This window comes from Hylobates moloch, unplaced genomic scaffold (genome assembly GCF_009828535.3).
Source record: "Hylobates moloch isolate HMO894 unplaced genomic scaffold, HMol_V3 SCAFFOLD_8, whole genome shotgun sequence".
Taxonomy (NCBI): domain Eukaryota; kingdom Metazoa; phylum Chordata; class Mammalia; order Primates; family Hylobatidae; genus Hylobates; species Hylobates moloch.
This window is the reverse complement of record NW_026652283.1, coordinates 85,055,996-85,076,650: the sequence shown is the minus strand read 5'-3', so window position 1 is coordinate 85,076,650 and position 20,655 is coordinate 85,055,996. Positions and strand designations below refer to the sequence as shown.

The window sequence follows — 20,655 nt, the reverse complement described above, 5'->3', positions numbered from 1 at the left end:
AGAGGCCCTCCAGAAAGACGCTGGCACGGAACTCGCAGCTCTCCTGCCCGTTGGATCCCGAAGCACCAGTCGGGGCCCCAGACACGAGGCCCCATTTCCGCTTACCCGCCCAACTTCCGTTTCCGGCCCTGGGCTGTGGTGACTGGCGGTGTGGGGTGGGTCAGAGGGCAGTAGGTGCCTCCCGGTAGGAGCAGCTTTTGCGCCGCGGTGGCTTCCTGCAAGCTGGTGCAGAGGGGCCCTCGCGGGCCAGCCCCGGGGCACATGCGACGAACTCCATCCCTGGGCCCCACGACAGCCGCAGGGCCCGAAGGCAATGTGCGAAACCTGCGGAAGCGGCAGGCACCAGGGCCAGGCGCGGCGGGAGGCTGCGGCCCTAAGGCCAGGGGGCGCGGGGAGAATAGGCAAAAGAGGAGAATGGTGGCCCGGGCCACCCCTGGGAGAGGCGAGGTGGAAAGTGATAAGTCGGTTGCAGCATCAGGGGCTGGAAAGGCCGCAAGGCGTCGGGTGGAGGGGCGCAGGGGCCAGGTGAGCCCGTCAGACTCGTCAGACCGGCGAGGCCTAGAAGCAGCAAAGGAGGCTGAACTCCCCTTGCAAACGGAGAGACACAGTAAGAAAGCACCCACGATCACTTAACATTTAGCCCTTGCACCTCAGCGTGCTCCATCTTTGTTTTACCACTAGTCTTTAACTTGAACCTGCATGGTTATTTCTGATGCACACAGTTGACCAGGAGATGGGAAAAATTGATTTCCTTAAAAGGGGTGTTCCCCGTTAGGAGTCCTTGGTCAGAATTGTGATAGGAGGAATTCCTACTTGTGGTCCATTTTGGCTAGTATGAGATGACGATAAGAGTTATTCAGTTGCTTTAGAATTTATACAGGTTTATATGTAATTCCTTAACAGAAATTAAGGCTTTCATTTTAAAAACAAATGTGTATTTACATACAGCTCTTCAGGGAAATAAAAATGATAGCCTCACAATTTTTAATTTCAATGATATTGCATTTTCCTCCTCAATATAAAATCTTTTCTGATATATTTTGTTGTTTTGATCAGCCAAGGAAAAAAGAAAAGTTACTGAAGCCTCAAGTGATGATCCACAGCCAGGGCTTGACCTGGTAAGAAAGGAATCATTAACCAGTTCGGAATCTTTCCAAACAGTGGAATGCTTGCAGTCTTTGGGTAAGGAAAGTATAGTAGAAGGTATTAAAAGAAGAATTCGAAATAAAAAACTTAAAAGCTTAGAAAACCCACCTCTCAAAATAACTGAAAATGAGGCTACACAAAATATTATGGTTGAATTCCAAGATGAACTGTACAAGAATACTCCAAAATATTCTTGTAACATCTTGTCACCTGAAGTAGAAAATAATTCTGTTTTAAAATTACGTGATTGCAATTGCTTCCCCCATTCCAAGGGTTGTAATGATGAAAACAACCTGCCATATAAGCCTGATGGTGGATGTATGCATGTAGCAGACAATTTCTCAAAGAAAGAAAACCTTAGGAGTCTTGCAGAGAAGAGTGACACAAATAGTATTCCTCAGCTCTTACAAACCGAAGAAAATGTAATAGAAGTAAATAAGTTACTACCAGAAGAGAGTGATTTATACCAAAATAAAACCAATGGCTTGCTTTCCTGCCTTCAACGTGAAAAAAATAAATATTCAGTAGAGGAGAGCAGTGTTGGGCAAAAACCCAGGAAAAGGATGAAGTTGTCTGAAAAAGCAGATGAAACAGTTACTGAGATGAACTTCTCTAATGAGTATAACAAGTCCGAGTTGATGTTGCAAGAAAATCAAATGATTGCTGATGGTAAAGAAGCAGAGACTAAAAGTCCTTTAAATGTTTTGAGAAAAGTAAGCCATAATACAGTCTCTTTGATGGATCATTTATTAAGTGTCCCAGAAACAGTAGAAAAAGAAACAAGTTCTGAACATCATGTAAATGCTGTGTTTCAGAAAACCATTGAACCACTTTTGAAAGAAGAAACAGAGAATGCTTCAGAGCCCTTAGGATATGAAAGCATGGCGTCGAAAGAGGATTTTAAATCGATGAAAAGCTTCATAGGGAAATCACCTAATGAGTACCATATTGACAGGAGATCTTCACGGGAAGACTTAAGAAGTGCATCTGAAGAATTGAAGTTAAGCTGTCAGAGAACAATACCTATGACTGGTAAAAGAACTTGGCCCTATTATTCATGTGCTAGAATATCTGCCTGGTGTTGGAAAAAGGCTTCCTTGCCAGAATCAGGTTACTTTCTTCCTGGGTCTCAGGAAAGTTGTAGGCAAGTTGATGTCCCTAAACACCAAACAAACCAGACCCACTTAACTGACTCCAAATTATTATTACAAAGTTCCTTAACAGAAACAAACACTGAGTCTTCAAGTAAAGAAAAATTAGATTCTAATTCGAATTGTTTGTCTTCAGTTTCTGCAGTAGAACCTACTTTAATGGTTATAAAGGAACCTATAATCAAGGATGATAAAAAGATAAAATCAGAGGAACTGAGCAGAAGTGGGTCAGAGGTAATTTCTAACACTACTGAAGATACTCAATTAACCAGTGAGGCTCAAAGCTTAACAGGAAATAAAAAAAAACATAGAGGAAATTTAACAAAACTTAATTTGACAGCGACTTCCAAAGATTGTCAGGAAGCAAATAACTCTACAGGCAAAACTATTCATCGAAAAGCATGCATTGCTCAACAAACATTTATAGTTCCAGACTTGGTTAAAATATTGAACACAGGACGGCTGACTAATTTTAAAATTCCTTTACTTAAGAATAAAATAGAAAAAAGAAAAGAAACAAATGCCAAGTCATCAGAGAGAGAAGCTTACAGTCCTCTAGAACTTCTGGACAATTTATCTGGAGCAGATGTAAGACGGAATAGGAGTAAAGAAAATGTCTCCATGACAATGTTAGGACCTCAAACTTTGAGCATACGAAATAGTGTAACTCCAGTGCAAGTTAGTTCTGACTCATTCTACAATAAGAATTCCTATAGTATTTCTCCAAGCTTTACAAAGCAAGGTAACAATAGCAAACCATCTAATCACGTCTCTGAACCAGGCAATATTGTTTCTAATAAAGAAGTTGCTTCTCTCACAGTTGAAAATAATGCTTTTTCTTGTGATCCTGGGTACGTAGAGAAAAGTCCTTCCTTCTGCTGTAAAGAACAAGAAACATTCAGACCAGTTTCCAGTGAAGTTAGGGGTAGAAAAATAACTAAGAATTTTTCAGAAGTAGGGTTTCCAGATATTCTTAAAGCATATGAAGATGACGTCCTCTTAATTGATGTAATTCAAGATGACCCAGACCTCTTTGGAGTCTCCAATGAAGGGGAGCTCTCATTTACTTCAGGGGTCCCCAGGAGAAGCCAGGAGCCCAATGTTGCTGGAGAGCACCAATCAACAGACTCCAAGTACATGGAAACTCCAGTAAAAAAAGAACCAAGTGATGACTTAAGGTATGCATGTTCAAGTATGCCTTTTAGTGCAGATTGTTGGGGGTTAGAAAAGCAGTCTCTTAAGCTTCACTAATGTATTCAGTGATATTGAAGCTCCAGTATTTTTTAACGCAGTTATTTATTAAATGTTATATGCCATTATTACTGCTGATAACCTGGAAATGTCATTATGCTAAAACTTAGAGTCAAAATAATGAATTATATGTATCTTGGAAGATAGAAAAGATTAGCTGTTCAGAATTTATGGTTCAGAGTGGCTTTTTTTTTTTTTTTTTTTACGGAGTCTCACTCTGTCACCCAGGCTGGAGTGCAGTGGCGCAATCTCGGCTCACTGCAAGCTCCGCCTCCCAAGTTCACGCCATTCTCCCGCCTCAGCCTCCCAAGTAGCTGGGACTACAGGCACCCACCACCACGCCCAGCTAATTTTTTTTTTTTTTGTATTTTTAGTAGACACGGGGTTTCACTGTGTTAGCCTGGATGGTCTTGATCTCCTGACCTCGTGATCCACCCGCCTCAGCCTCCCAAAGTGCTGGGATTACAGGCATGAGCCACCGCACCCAGCCCATAGAGTAGCTTTTTAAGTGATGGAGATTGCTTCTTTCAAAAGTTAAGTTTATTTTCAAATGTTCTTTAATTATTATAAATATGCAGATAAACTTTTACTTCAGCCAGGTTACTTATTAAGATCAGTGCTATCTATTTTAATCCATTTTTCATAGCCTCCTTGTTCAATAAGAAGTTCATTTTTCAGGGGACAGAGACAGCTTGGAAATTTTTATTTGAAGTAATTAGGGCTTGAAAGTAGAGTCAGAAGTTAAACTAATTTTCAGAGATAAACAGCATAAAATTTATTCATGGTTTTACTTTTAAGGCAATGGTTTTAAATGATGATTTTTTTCCCTCAAATAGGACTAGTTTGCCTAATGCAACCTTAAATGGGGCCAAGTAGTAACCTTCATGCTCAGGAACTTAATCTATTCTGCTTGGCCCCAAATTGATTTAATATTATGTCATATTTTACTTAATTTTATAATTCCTGAAGCTGTTATTTATATAATACCTGAATATCATAATATTTTGTGAACAGACTCAAAGAAAAATGAAAACACTTTTCATTAAGATTCAGTGGTGCATGACTTAAGTTTCTCTGCCATTTATTTGCAGTTACCTTTGTGGTATCATACTCTTCTTGATGGTCTTACTGTTACAAGAACTTGAAACTTATCACCAAATATAATGCTGTGTGCCAAATGGAGAACCAAGAGTTTTATTGGTTTTTTTAACCATGTAATGAGGTAGCCTGGTAATCTGCCTGTTTTGAAGATGGAAAAAAATGAAGATAAATTTGTCACTTGCCCAAGATCACACTCCTAGTAACAGAATCTGAATTTGAACCTAGCCCTGTCTTACTCTAAACCTAGTGATTGTCTTTGTAGTCTGACCTTGGTTTTTGAATCTTCTTATTACCACCTAACAACTATGTGACCTTTTAGGCAAATTATTTCGTCTTTCTGTAAAAAGGGAAAGTACTTGCCTCAGGGTTGTGAGGATTAAATTAAATAATGAATAGAAAAGGTTTTGGCATTTTTAACTGTTGTACCATACTTCCTTGGAGGAATACAAAGGAAAATCAGAGTAAATTCTGCATTCAAGAGCAAACTTCTCTGTTGAGTGACAAGATGTTGACAGTGAGCTAAGCCAAATTTAGAAAGATAAATGTTGTGAATTAAAGTGCAGGACCCTTGTTCTTTATTCTTTTTTAAAGAATAATGGCTGATATTAAAACATGATACATGTTCATTAAAGTAAAAAGCAGTGTTGGGGGGGAAATTCCACCACCCAAATAACAAATTAATTGCTATTTGCATGCATCATTCCAGACATTTATCTATACATATAAGTGGATATAATATTAGAAAAATTGGATCATGCCATTTTTTAGTAAAAACGCTAAAGAAAATTTCATTTACACTTAACCAGAAAAGGCAGAGAAATGAAAGTGGAATGAAATGGATTGCTGAATTAATATACTTCTTTACCACAAGAAATTAATTTCTTGAAGTTCTCTCTGAAGTTAATAAGGAAAATTATTTAAAAGTTTGAGTTTTAGCTTCACTTATAAAAATTGTTTTCCAACTTTAGACAGCAGTGTTTGCTTTCTTAATATGAAAGATGAACATATTTGTACACACTTTTTCTCCTAATATTGCCTACCCCACATTTTTGTTTAAAGTTTATTTTATATTACTAAGCCTTGTGCCATGTACATTCCTTCAATAAACTGAACTCCAAAGATTCTCATTATTAGTTCTCTATTTAAATTGATTCAGTCCCTACCACCAGTCCTATTTACTTTCCTCTAATCTTGACTATTTTTGTTATTTTTTTGAGAGGGAGTGTTGCTCTGTCGCCCAGGCTGGAGTGCAGTGGCGGATCTCAGCTCACTGCAATCTATTCCTGCCAGGTTCATTTGCCTTGGCCTCCTGAGTAGCAGGGATTACAGGCACATGCCACCACTCCTGGCTAATTTTTTTTGTACTTTTAGTAGATGGGGTTTCACCATGTTGGCCAGGCTGGTCTCCAACTCCTGACCTCAAGTGATCTGCCTGCTTCGGCCTCCCAAAGTGCTGGGATTACAGGCGTGAGCCACCGTGCCTGGCCTAATCTTGACTATTTTGATTCATCGCTTAGTTGGCTAGATTTCAGAGCAAAGAAATTTTTTAAGATGAGTTCACGATTACTGTGTTCCCTAAAATCTTGGGTGCATGATAATTATTTGTCTAAGAGCAGGTTGTCTGTGTGTAAAATTCTTAGTTTACATATTTCCCCCTCACAACTATGTAGACATTGCTCTCCTGCTTTCTGACGTTATGTGTTGTAGTAAAAACCTTTGAGGCCAAACTAATACTCCCACTGCTCCACTTTAAACTGCCTTTATTTTTTGGTCTTGTTTTCCACCTTGGGAATGGTAATTATATATCACTTTTTCCTGAGACAAGGTTAGCCATTTTGGTTTGCAGTATCAAGTGTTTATTTCAGATAGCTTTTTTGTTACTATCTTTGAACTTCATTTTTCTTCACTTCAAAAGCACCAGTTATACTTTTATTGGCTCTTCTTTGCCTTTTATCTACTTCTAAAGTTTCTGTTTTTAAACAAACTTGAACATTTTCTCAGTATTATTTTAATATTCTTATATTTGTTCTGCACTGGAAATACTAGTTTTGTAGTCATCCACAGTACTAGGATAAACCTTAACAGGGAGAAATGAAGACCTGATAACTAGAGAATCTATCAGTAGTTGCACAGAAACTTGTTAATGGTTCTAGAACTAAATGAAGCTTAAAATATAATTTCAAATTTCAGCTATGTCCTTTTACCAGTCAGTTACTAGTTCTTATGCTCCGTTTTCTCCCTTCTAAGACACTAAGAGGCTGAAGCCTGCTGGAATGACTTTTTATTTTACAGGAATAAAAGTAGAAGATGAAAGGATGAGGCCCATATATTGTCAGAAACTCTGGACTGCCCCTTTTGGTAAAACAAGTAGACAAACCTGAGCTGACTTAATCACTGGGGAAAATATTCTTAGACCAGATTGGGGAGAATTTGGAAGGTGTCTAAGTCATGAGAGAATGCTTATTTGTTTTTAGTCTCCACAGTGGGGAAAGTCCATATTAAAATCTAAAACATTAGAAGCATACTAGAACTCATTCGCTAAAACTTGAACTGGTGTGCTTGGAAATGTGTAATGGCTGAAATTGGTAGAACGTTTGAAATAGCCTGTATCATTGGAAATGATCTGAGGATGTCTGTAATAGTGCTGGACAGTTAATCTGTACTAGAACATAGGATTATTATATGCTAAAATATCAGTTGAATGATACCATACAGTGGATTGTTGAGATTTTAAGAGTCTGCCAAAAATTCAGGGGAATTACTATATAGCTAGGGGGGAAGGGGGAGGAGTGGGGGACTAATGTGTTTTAAACAAAAGTATATAAACTGAAGTACTAAGAGCAGTAGGAGTTTAGAAAAGAGAAGAATGAAAGAAATCTTGGAAAAGCAAAAATTTGTATTGATCCTTGAAGTTTGGATTTTAGATTAACAAAGGAGAAGAAGGAAAGAAGTTTGGTAGGGAAGGAGAAATAATGAGGAATATGTGGGCAGGAGGGTAAAAGTACATATAAACATGATTGTGTACAGAAGGTTAAAGGTTTTCCTGACTCCATCAGGCAGAGGTAGAATCCCTTATGCATTCCCATAGCACCTTATGCTACCTCAGCTGTGGCATTGATTTCATGGTGGAATAATTTAATCTCTCACTTGCTAAACTGTTGGATTTCTTGAGGGTAGGAAATGTCCATGTCTTATTTACCTTCATTTGCAAGTCCAGTCCCTCATATATTGAGATGGGAAAGAGAATTAAGGTTTCAATTCCTATTTGAGAATATTGCAGGCCATTTCTGAAGCACTTGAATTAGATTACATGTAAATGGAGACAGTGAATCCTTTCTTAAGCAAGTAGACATTGAACAATAGGGGGAAATAAGATTTTATAAGTAGGGTGATGCTAGATTAAGGAGGTTCGAAAGTTAGGCACAAAAATTTGAATTCAGTATGGAATTGATGTTGGTGATCAGTGGGGATCAGTTATTTACCACCTTCACAACTTGATCTCAAATCCATAGGCAGCCATTGTAGATTCTGGAGCCAGTAAATAATAAACTTCTGAGGGATAAATATCTGGTATCAATCCGCAGAAAATAAAACCCTACCACTTTTGCCCAGGCATTTGAGTCTCATTAGACCCATGCCTAGCCTGGATCTATGCCGGGCAAATTATATCCTGTCTCAAGTAACTTACTTTCTCAGAGTCTGACTTAATCCCAGTTTGTTCCCCAAGAGAGGACTTCTAGAGTAGAGTAGTCTTATTACCAATTTTACCATCAAATGACAAAAAAAAAAAAAAACAGGTTTCCACCAAAAATAAAGATCATTTTTTCTCTCCCTTATATATTGAGATTCATTGTCTTTTAAGAAACTTACTTTTCTTCATTGTCCCATTCCACTGAGAATCTAATGTGCTCTAACTTTACTGCAAATTTTTATTAAATTTTAATCATAAGAACTGATATTTAATGTCTACCCTGTGCTAGATACATTACTTATTTTATTTAGTGAAACAATTCTGAGGTTGAAACTCATCCTATTTTTGTACTTAAATCAAACTGATTAACTGTCTAAAGGACCCAGCTTGCAAGTATCAGAGCTGACATCTGAACTCAAGGCAACCTGCTCCAAACTCTGTTCCTGCTCTGCAAAACAGCACACTGGAAGGGCAGCGTTTTGGTTCTTCCTATATATTTAATTCAATTACTCTGCAAACTACCGCAGGACATTATTTCACTTTAGGTCCCTTTCTTCTCATCTCTGCTTCCTCTTTAAAGTAGCAGGTGGGGACTATGAAGAAACATTATTCTGATTTTTTTTCTTTTCTCTTTCAGGCCACGTAAACTAGTCTTTGTCTTTGCTGGAATAAACAATATTGTACGTGATTGAACATTTGTAATATCAGGAGACCTAACAGTATAGTGTGGCATCAGGCTAGGGAACCCCTGCCTTGATGAATTGGATACCATAATATTTATCTGCTTAGGGCCACTACTACTTGCATAATAATTGCCCCAGTAAATTTGTAGCAGTCCTATCCCGAAACAGAATATGGGTATTTGTAAATAAATGAATACTGACCACAATTAGCATCTCAAAAGGAAGCAGTGACATTCTGAATTTTTTTCTCTTTTTTTTTTTTTTTCTTTGAGAGAGAGAGGGTCTTGCTTTGTTCCCCAGGCTGGAGTGCAGTGATGCCACCATCATGGCTCACTGCAGCCTCTACCTACCAGGCTCAAACGATCCTCACACCTCAGCCTTCCAAGTAGCTGGGGCTACAGGTGCATGCCACCACACTTGGCTACTGTTTTTCTCTTTTTGTAGAGACTGAATCTCACTGTGTTGCCCAACCTAGTCTTGAATTCCTGGACTCAAGCAATCCTCCCACATCAGCCTCCCAAATTGTGGGGATTATAGGTGTGAGCCACTATGCTACGCCCTAAACTTTTTCCTTGGGCAATAGTTTTCAAACATTTTCTGATAGTAATTATTCTAAAGCAATCATCTTCCAGCTATTTTGCCAATTACCCACAATAAAGATCTGTTTTATATTACAATCTGGTACATATTTATAAAGATATGAAATTGTAGGTTTACGAAAACAATTATTTTCCTTACTACAACAGATATAGTCTCGTATTTCATATTCGATTTCATTAAAAAATTTCTTGTTTGGGACCCACTAAATAGATTTCATTATCCACATGAAAAGTGCTCTGGTAGAGAATAAGCTTGATGTAATCTGTATGGCTCTTCAGAGTTGGCTTAAACCTGTCTTACTCTCTCCTCTCCTTTTTACTCAGATCTTCTCTTTGCTTATCTGTATTTCTGTAGCCTCATCCAAATCTCTTTTATCTCCTTTTGTTGTTCTTCCCTTCATTTTTCCCTTTTCTATTTCACCAATTCAGAACTGTGACTACACTCCACCCATGCAAAACTGTAAAATATTTGTGTAAATTATAATTTTGCTCACTTTATAATTTTTTTTCACCTAGGTGAATTTAACTTTTTGTCTCTCAAATTCCAGACAAAAATAAACTGTTTCTTACAAGAGTTTGCATGTGTAATTTTACCTTCCTTGTAAGTTAGCTATTTTCATAGTAAAAAGTTTCCCATACCTATATAAATTATACTAGCAGTATTATAAATACTATCTTAATACTTGGAAATTAAGCTAATATACTTGTTGTACCTATTTATGAATGGAACTTTCGGGATAATTAGAGGCCACAGAAGCATCCCTCAGTTCTCTATTGAGTCACTTAGTTCTGTTCATGTTATTACCTCAATATCTCTCATGGCTGTTCCTTCCTCTAAATTCTCTCTATTTTCTTATTTTTCTCCTAGATTATTGTAATGAGCTCCTGGTTAATCTTCCTAAACTCTCTTAATATATCTTTTGTCATAGTGATATTCGGAATAGAAATTGATCTGCCAGTAACTGTTGAGAGTGTTTCACTGGCTTTCAGCCACCTGGGGATAGTCTAAATTGCTTGGCATGGCTTTTTAAGGCTCTTTAGTGGATCTGTATCCATTCCCTCTTTGGCAACTATGGTATTGGAGGGAGGAAAGTGGGGTGAAAGGCTAATGAAAGATAAACATAGCAAGCAGCTCACTGTTTCTACAATGCACCATGTACTTTAGGCCTTTTGCATATGTTTATCTGAGTCTCTTTCTTTGCATTCAGTTGTCCATCAATCACATCTGAGATATTATTCCAGGGATTTGTTCCAGTAGTTCTCTTGGCATGTATCTCAGTATATTATGTCTGCTTGTATGTGAGCCTCATCTTGTACTGGAATTGCTAGAAAGGAGGGAGGCATCTTCATTTGGGTCTCCTTAGTGTGGAATATGTTAGGTGCTGCATGTGTGGAGAACAACTAGACATATATATAAGCCTTGTCCTCACAGTGCTTTTAGGGAGGCAAATAAGCATGTACTATAAAATGATAGGAGAAATGCAAGATGTTAAATGCCTCCTGGTGAAAGTGGCATTTAAAATGATCACTAAAGGATAAGTAGGAATTAGCTAATTGTTGAGGAAAACTGAGACACCAAAATAATGTCCCATGGCTTGGTGTTCAAATGGCAGGAAATGAAGCTGCAGAATGTGCAAAAGCTGTCATGAAGGGCTGTGAGAGTCAAATGACCATGGAATTTACCTTCTGGTTTATAAAGCTTTTGAGAAGGACATGAGGAGCTGTTAATAATATGCCAGGACAACAGGCGTAAACAGACCGTCCTAGGCAAACTAGAATTTATGGTGAGTGTGAAGTTTATGCTAACCATATAGGAATTCATGGAAAGACTTTTAAATAAGAGAGATAATTTGATCACATTTACTTTTAAAAATCATTATAGCTGTGGTGTGGAGGATAAACGGGCAGGGAGCTATTGTAATAAGCCGAAAGAACGTGGTGACTTTACACAGAAGTGTGAGTGAATTTGAGGGAGGTTTAAGAAGTGAATATTGATTGGTTCATCAGATGGGGGTGAGGCAGAGGGAGGTGTTAAGGTTGCTGGTTTCTCTCTTAGAGAAGAACATTACCGTCCATCTCCCATGCAAAAAAGCTGTATTGGGGAGGTCAAATTTAGACATTTTGAGTTGAAGAGGCCTTTGAGATACTGAGATGGAAATATTCTAGTAGATAGCTAGATATGAATCTAGAAAGGTCCAGGTTAGAGAAAGATTTGCATTTGTTTATGTTTTCTGCTTGTATTATTTCCCCATCCTTTAAACTATACTTATTGTTTCTAGGGTTTATGTTGGGAAAAAATACTTTGTTTTCTAAACTTCAAAGCATGGTAAATACAAAATGTTTTGTTTAGTTTTCGTCTTTCTTGGCTAGGAAGTAATTCTGAACCAAGAGCAGTCGCAGTGCTGAAGGATATGCTTATCCACTTGTTAAATGAACAAATGGTGGGATTATCAGTGTTTATTTTATTCTGTGTACTTTTATGTGTTTTAAATTTTTGTCTAAGTGATTAAAAATGGAATAGTGTTTGGCCATTTGTATTTGAGTGGCTCCTATAAATGTAGTTTTCATCTGTTGGGCCTATACTATTGGCTTTAAGGACATCTTATCTCATTTAATCCTCACAATACCTTGTGGTTAGGTGGTATTCTCATTTTACAGATATGGTTAAACTTAAAGAAGTTAAGTAGTTTTGCCACAGTTTACTCAGCAAGTAGCAGAACAGTGTTTGAACCCAGACTGGTCTAACTCTGTCCTACATATTCTTAGTCTTTAGACTCTAAGTTGTCTTTAGGGACTACCAAAAAAAATTAAGCTGCTTTCAAGCTGTCTTCCTTTGACATTGACCGTATGACATACATATACATGCTTAAGAGTAGAAGTTGGCCAGGCACAGTGACTCATGCCTGTAATCCCGGCACTATGGGAGGCCAAGGCCAATGGATCACCTGAGGTCAGGAGTTTGAGACCAGCCTGACCAACATGGCAAAACCCCGTCTCTACTAAAAATACAAAATTAGCTGGGCGTCGTGGTGCATGCCTGTAATCCCAGCTACTCAGGAGGCTGAGGCAGTAGAATCACTTGAACTCATGAGGCAGAGGTTGTGGTGAGCCAAGATCGCACCGTTGCACTCCAGCCTGGGCAACAAGAGTGAAACTCTGTCTCAAAAAAAAAAAAAAAGAGTAGAAGTTAAACACTATCTTGTATTGGTGTAATACTTTTTTGAATTCTTGTCAAGCTCTCAGTAACAAAGTTTGTGTGGCAGCACCCCCTAACAGTTGAGGCATATGTGATTAAAGAGCCAAACAAAAAATCCACACAGGTGCACTGGGTTCTGAGTCTCATTATAGTAAGTACTCTGCCCTGGAGGACTTGAGCTGATGTTCACCAGCAGCTAAACTGAATATTATATAATGTTTAGAGAAGCGGATAGTTCTGCTAAGAATCTATTATAATTTTTAAGCTCTGTTTGCTTTATAATAGAGAACTTCCTGTACTGGACTGTGGATTGATAAAGCCAGACATCTGTGCTTCCAACTCAGCAGGTAAAAGTTCACATTTTCAGAATATGCAATATTGAAGCATCTCTTTATATCTCCATTCAGGCCTAGTCAAGATGAATTCATTAGAACAAGAAGCTTTTCATTTTAGGGTCTGTTAACCATATGTTTTATAGTTTGTCAATTTTCCTGTTTTAATTGACTGGTTGGAAGATCAGATTGAGATATTTTCTGTTTGATTATTTAATAAATAACTTTGTTAGGCTTTATCTACAAAAGATAGGTAATTGACCTCAGCAGTTTTTGTCATCTTATTTTGAAATTGAAATATGTATTTAAGCTTTATCACATTTTAAATCTCAGTTGCTTAAAAAAATTTTATAGTTGGCTAGGGGCAGTGGCTCATGCCTGTAATCCCAGCACTTTGGGAGTCTGAGGCGGGTGGATCACGAGGTCAGGAGATCAAGACCATCCTGGCCAACACGGTGAAACCCTGTCTCTACTAAAAGTACAAAAAATTAGCTGGGCGTGGTGGCAGGCACCTGTAGTCCCAGCTACTCAGGAGGCTGAGGCAGGAGAATGATGTGAACCTGGGAGGCGGAGCTTGCAGTGAGCCGAGATCACACCACTGCACTCCAGCCTGGGCAACAGTGCGAGACTCCGTCTCAAAAAAAAAAATATATATATATATATAGTTAACAGCTAGTCAAAAGTTTAAATACCTGAATCTTTATTTCACAGGGCATAATTTAGTATGAAAGTTAATTTTACTTTGACTTTCAAGTTTTATAAGTATATTTAAAATACATTTTATTTTATAAGTATATTTAAAAGTATGTAAGTATATTTAAAATAAGTATATTTAAAATTAAAAATTCTTGAGATGATCAAGAAAAATTCTTAAATATCTGTCTTTTTATATAATATAATGGAGTTATATTGATAGAGAGGAATTATTGTATAATTTGCTGAAAACTGTGCTTCATATTTGTCACATTAGACCTGAAAAGAGCCTCTGAATTCTAAGGCATTTTTTAGAACAGCCTTTGAATAACTCAGTTATTTTGTCTTTAAAGTTTCTATAGTTGAATATTATTTCTTTACAGCAAGTGAAATAAAACATGATCCCAAAGATGCAAACACTTCCTTAGGAGAAGTTGCTAATGAGACCTCTGAAAATGAAACACTGGGAGACTTCGGTGAACAAATAAAAGGTTCAGACTTGGATGAAAAGGTACTAGGGGATCTTTTGTGTTTTTTTATTTCTTGGTCTTAAATAGTGGTAATGTATAAATCTATCTTAACAGTGCTATTGGGTGGCAAGTATAACTCCCTTTATTGAATAAAAGAATCAAGTCACTCTAGCCATGGGATGTATCCCTTGATACTTGGTGTAAGCATAGTATAAAAAAGATCTTCCTTGCCTGGGAAAATGGGATGTACTGTTTAATTACATACTGTAGTTAGCTTTTTAGTATCTGAAGTTTGTCACAAACCTATGAAAGTCTTTCTAAATAAGATATTACTTATTTTTCTGCCTCAGAAAACACGAAGTACTGAAAATCGTTTGATCTTCCTTAATTTTCAGGTAGCATAGTACCTGAGGGCCATGCTTCCTAGTATGGGATGATTTCTTTGTTTTGTTTGAGGGAAGGGGGATTATATATTTATCCTTCTAATACCATGGTAGGCTTCAAAGTACTAACCCTTTACAAAATTAGTCAGTAATACAAATATTAGTCAGTAATATTTGCTCTTAAGATATCTGGCCCCCAAATTTGGGAATTAACAAACTTGCTTTCATCTCTCTCTTACCTTACATTTTAGGAACATTAGAGGGTAAATAGATTGACTTACCTGGCCGACTTCTTTTCTGCTTTTATATATGGCTGTCTGTAAATTTTTAGAAATGCTTCCTTATTGATCTTTTACTTCCACTATATGTGTATGTATGTACAAGTATGTATGTATGTACAACTACATACATGTATAGTGGGAAATAAAAGATCAATATGCCAGGTGCAGTGACTCAGGCCTGTTATCCCAGAACTTTGGGAGGCTGAGGTGGGAGGACTACTTGAGGCCAGGAATTTGAGACCAGCTTGAGCAACATAGTGAGACCTTGTCTCTACAAAAAAAAATTTTTTTTTTAATTAGCCAAGAGTGCTGGCATCCACCTGTAGTCCCAGCTACTTGGTGGGGTGGAGGTGGGAGGATAGCTTGAGCCTGAGAGGTCAAGTCTGCAGTGAGCCATGTTGGGGCCACTGCACTCCAGCCTGGGCAACAAAGCAAGACCTGTCTCAAAAAAGAAAAGGTAGGGGTGTGTGTGTGTTTGTGTCTATCTAATATATATATATAAATTATGTGTGTGTGTATTTTATATATATATATATAGTGTGTGTGTGTGTGTGTGTGTGTGTGTGAATGATTCTTTTCCAGAGGCCTTTTCTCCTGTGTATCACTTGTCAATTTTTAGGTTTACCATAGTAGTAATTACTTGATGATTCTACTGTTGGGCTCCTGATAAAGTACTAGTGTACTTTTTTTAACTTTTTATTTTGAAATAGAGATTCACAGGGAGTTACAAAGGTAGTACAGAGAGGACCCATGTTGCCTTCACCTAGTTTTCCCCTATAATTACATCTTAAAGTATAAGAAGCAGGAATTTGATATTGATAAAAAAAGTTTGTGTAGTTCAGTGTCATTTATCAAATATTCAGATTTATGTGACCACCACTGCAGTCAAAGAGCTATTCCATCACCACAAAGATATCCCTTATGCTACCTCTTAACAGTCATACCTCTCTCCCTCCCCCAATAATTTCTATAGTTTTGGCATTTTAAAATATAGATTCATAAGATATTGGCTAGAGGATTATTAATTGATAATTCTAAAGAAAATACAGCTTTAGTTTTACTGATTTTTTTTCCTGTGTTGCTTTTTTGTTTTCAGTTTCACTGATTTCTGCTTTGGTTATTTCCTCCTTCTACTTAGTTTGGATTAATTTGTACTTTCTGTAGCTTCCTAAAGTTGCAGCCGAGGTCGTTGATTTGAAACCATTATTATTTTCTAATAGAGGCATTTAGTGCTATAAATGTATCCATAAATACTGTTTCAGCAGCATCCCACTTTTAGTTGAGATAAATTGTGGATTCACATGCAGTTATAAGAAATAATACATAGATATCTATGTACCCTTTACCTAGTTTCTCCCAACTGTAATATATTGCAAAACCATAGTACAATATCACAACCAGAATATTGGCATTAATGCAATCAAGATATTACAGAACATTTCCATCACCACATGGATCCCTCATGTTGCCCTTTGATAGCTCACACCTACTTTCTTCTCTCTTTCCTCCATCACCCATTCCTTAACCCTGGACAACCACATATCTGTTCTGCATTTCTATAATTCTGTCATTTCAAGAATATTATATAAATGGATTCATACAGTATGTAACCTCTTCAGATTGGTTTCTTTTTTTTTTCCACCTGGATAATCCTGTGGATATTCAACCAAGTCATTGCATGTATCGATAGTTCATTCATTTTTACTGTTTGGTAATACTCCATGGTATGAGTGTACCATAGTTTGTTTAGCTATTTGCTCATTGATGGATATCTAGATTGTTTCTAGTTTGGGACTGTTACAGGATAAAGCTGCTATCTATAAACATTCATGTACAGGTTTTTGTGTATCTATGTGTTTTAATTTCTCTGGGATAAATGGGCTGTAACTGCTGAGCTATATAGTAGTCGCATGTTAGGTTTTGACTTGGGTGAACTCATCCTCCAGATTACTCCCATGTGGTTGGAGTCAGTTGAAATGTTTGTTCAGTTCTTTGAGTCTTAGCTGGGCTCTTTGGAATCCATGTTACATACATATAGTTCAGAGATCAGCTAGAGATTTGGGCCAAGTTATAAGTAGATTTGGGGGCTTTGTCTGTTAGGCTTTCTCCCAGATTCCTAGCCTCACTTTCCAGTTTCTGATTTTCCCCCAAACTCTGTTCTTCTGGTTCTTTGTTAGTAGGGCAAATTGTTGTCCTCCCCAAGTGGTTCCAACTAGGGCCTGCCCTTGGGTATACAGCCATAAAAGCAAGACATTTACCCAGTGGCATTCCATCTTTTTGCGTGTAGACTTCCCTCTAGGTTCTGCCTGCTTTTCATATCTCTCCAGGCTTTTCAGGTAGTTTAAAAATATTTTATCCAGGGTTTATGGTTGTTATCTGCAGAAGAGTTACCCCAATAGGAGATTCTCTGCCATTTCTCAAAGTACACCCATTGTGAATTCATTTGAATTTCATCCAGATGGTAGCATACTGTTCTTTACCTTGCTTGAGATGTTTTTCCTTTCAATGTATGTAATGATGTCTTGTTTTTATAGTTGTATAATTACCTAGTATATGAATATAACCTAACAAGTCCCACTATTGATGGACACTTGGTTTGTTTCCATTTGTTTGCTATTTAAATATTGCTGCATTATGCATCCTTGAGCATAAGGCATTTTGCATATGTGCAAGCATTTTTGGATTAATTCCTAGAAGTGGAGTTGTCAAATTGTCCTTCATAGAGATTGCTTTGATTTATACTTTCAACAATATTGTGTGAGAGTGCCATTTTCTCCCCACACACTAATTCATTATTAATTTTTGTCCATCTGCTTATTTTTATAAATGGCTTTATTTTAGTTTTAATATGCATTTCTCTTACGAGTCTAGTTAAACATCTTTAGAAGCCATTTATATTGTTTTCTATGAACTTGCTGTTTATGTCCTGATATAGTTTGGCTGTGGTCCCACCCAAAATCTCACCTTGAATCCACATAATCCCCACAATCCCTGCATGTCAAAGGAGAGACCAGGTAGAGGTAATTGAATCATGGAGGCAGTTCCCCCCATGCTGTTTTGTGATAGTGAGTTCTTATGAAATCTGATGGTTTTATTAGCGTTTGGTAGTTCCTCCTGCATTCGTTCTCCTTCCTGCCATCTTGTGAAGACGGTGCCTTGCTTCCCCTTCTCCTTTTGTAAGTTTCCTGAGGCCTCCCCAGCCATGCTGAACTGCGAGTCAGTTAAACCTCTTTCCTTTATAAATTACTCAGTCTTGGGCAGTTCCTTATAGTAGCATGAAAATGGACTAATACATGCCCATTTGCCCATTTTCTTCCGGATTTGATCTTTTTTACTTGTAGGAACTTTTCATGAAATAAACATATCTGTTCTTGTCATATGTGGCTATACCTTTTCCTGGATTTCATTTATTCTGACTTAGTTTAGGAGCTTTTCATCTTATAAAAGCCTTTATTTTTATTTAATCAAATATGTCAGTTTTCTTTTGTAATAGGAGTTACAAGTCACATTTAGAGAAACCCTTTCCCATCTCAACATTTAAAATTTTCTCCCATATTTTCTTTTAGGGTTTTTTGGTGTTATTTATTATGTTTAAATTTTTTATCAAACTAAAATTTATCTTAGGAGAAGGAATATAGAAACAATGTAACTTTTCCTTATTTTAGCAGATGGCATTTTGTACTCTATTCTCTTAACATATGAAAATATTTAAAATATTTATAGTCAAACCTATTGATATCTTACTTCATGGTTTCTGCCTTTGGTGTCACACTTAGGCTTTCCCAACCCTCCAAATTATATACTCATTTATATATTTGATTTGTTTTGCTATTTTATTTTCTTTTGCTACTTTTAGAAATTATTTTTAATTTAATGAAATTTTTAATGAACCTAAAAGGTATTTGGGCATATGGTGAGTTAGGAGCACACTTATTTTCCATCCAATTAACTAGCCAGTTGTTCTACCATTTATTGAATCATTTCCTCCTAAATTTCAAGTGCCATATTTAATATTTTCAAAGTTTTATGTATAGATCTGTTTCTTTTCTTTTGTTTCATTGATTGCTAGTCCTTACACCAATAGCATACTGTCAATTTTTTGAAAAATAGTAAGTAAAATATTAAATAGTAAAATATTTTTTGGTGGTTCTCTCTCATGTATTTTTTTCAACAGTGCTTTAAACTCACATTGTAGTTTTTTTAATGTATAAATTAATTTGGGGAGAATTAGCATCTTTAACTCTAGTATTCTCATCCAGGAACATGGTAGGTCCTTCAGTTTGTTATGTTTTATGTTTCTCAGTTGATTTTTGTAGTTTTCTAAGAGTTCTAGGTTGTCTTCCAAGGCTTTTATGTTTCGGGTTTTATATTTAAGTTTTTAAACCATCTCGAGTTGATTTTTGCATATGGGAAAAGAAGGGTCCAGTTTCAGTCTTCTGCATATGACTAGCCAGTTACCCAGCACCATTTATTGAATAGAGAGTCCTTTCCCCATTGCTGGTTTTTGTCAGCTTTGTTGAAGATCAGATGGTTGTAGGTGTGCAGCCTTATTCCTGGGCTGTCTATTCTGTTCTGTTGGTCCGTATATCTGTTTTTGTACCAGTACCATGCAGTTTTGGTTACTATAGCCCTGTAGCGTAGTTTGAAGTCAGTAACATGATGCCTCCAGCTTTGTTCTTTTTGCTTAAGATTGCCTTGTCTATTCATGCTCGTTTTGAGTTTCATATGAATTTTAAAATAGTTTTTTCTAGTTCTGTGAAGAATGTCATTGGTAGTTTAATAGGAATAACATTGAATCCATAAATTACTTTGGGCAGTATGGCCATTTTAATGATATTTCTCCCTCCTATCCATGATCATGGAATGTTTTTCCATTAGTTGATGTCATCTCTGATTTCTTTGAGCAGTGTTTTGTAATTCTCATCATAGAGATCTTTCACTTCCCTGGTTAGCTGTATTCCTAGGTATTTTATTCTTTTAGTGGATGCCTGTTTTTTCAAAAGTTTAATATTTGAACATGTATAACCTTCTTATGACTGAAAAATCATGATTTCAAAAGAGCTACTTGTGAAATGTAAGTATAGTTATATTTAAAACACATTTAAATATTTCTTATGAAATATAAATTTTATGTTCATAAATACCACTTTAAAATAACTCAAAGCTCAAGCTTTTTTCTGAATAAAAAGAAACTCAACTTTAGTTTTACCTAATAATTTGAAATAGCGACTTGGGTAATTAAAGGTGATATCAAAACCTGGACAAATATTTTGACTTATATTAATTTTTCTCTTAAGCAGCAGTGGAAATTTTAAAGTCAGTATTCAGTATTTTAAATTATGTAGAATAGAATTGTTTTTAGGGATTGGCCATAAACTAGTTGTTTAATTAACATATAATACATTATAATGAATCCAGTAAGCCTCATAGCTTAGTATGTAATACATTCACTTGTACTTATTTAACCATAATCTCTTCACAGCATAGATTTACAGACAAAGTGATTACCAAAGAAGAAAAAGAAAATATTTATGAAGTTTGCAAAAGGTCTGTAACATAATTCTTAATTACATAACTTAAAATAGTCATTCATCTAATTTATATCTTGAGTATGTTTTTTATTCTCTGCTGTTTATATGCTTGGGCTATATGCCATAAGCCATATATAGGTATAATTT

General features: G+C 36.6%; 1 protein-coding gene across 1 annotated transcript in view; it reads left to right on the top strand.

The window, feature by feature from the left end:
• Nucleotides 1-249: 249 nt before the first annotated feature.
• TOPAZ1 (testis and ovary specific TOPAZ 1) overlaps nucleotides 250-20,655 on the top strand; it is an 88,940-nt gene continuing 68,534 nt past the window's right edge. The window contains exons 1-5 of the mRNA XM_032159131.2: nucleotides 250-607; nucleotides 1,057-3,475; nucleotides 13,104-13,165; nucleotides 14,227-14,354; nucleotides 20,460-20,524. Of these exons, the coding sequence (XP_032015022.1) occupies nucleotides 262-607; nucleotides 1,057-3,475; nucleotides 13,104-13,165; nucleotides 14,227-14,354; nucleotides 20,460-20,524 (3,020 nt within the window). The 5' untranslated portion in view covers nucleotides 250-261. The remainder of the gene's footprint in view (nucleotides 608-1,056; nucleotides 3,476-13,103; nucleotides 13,166-14,226; nucleotides 14,355-20,459; nucleotides 20,525-20,655) is intronic.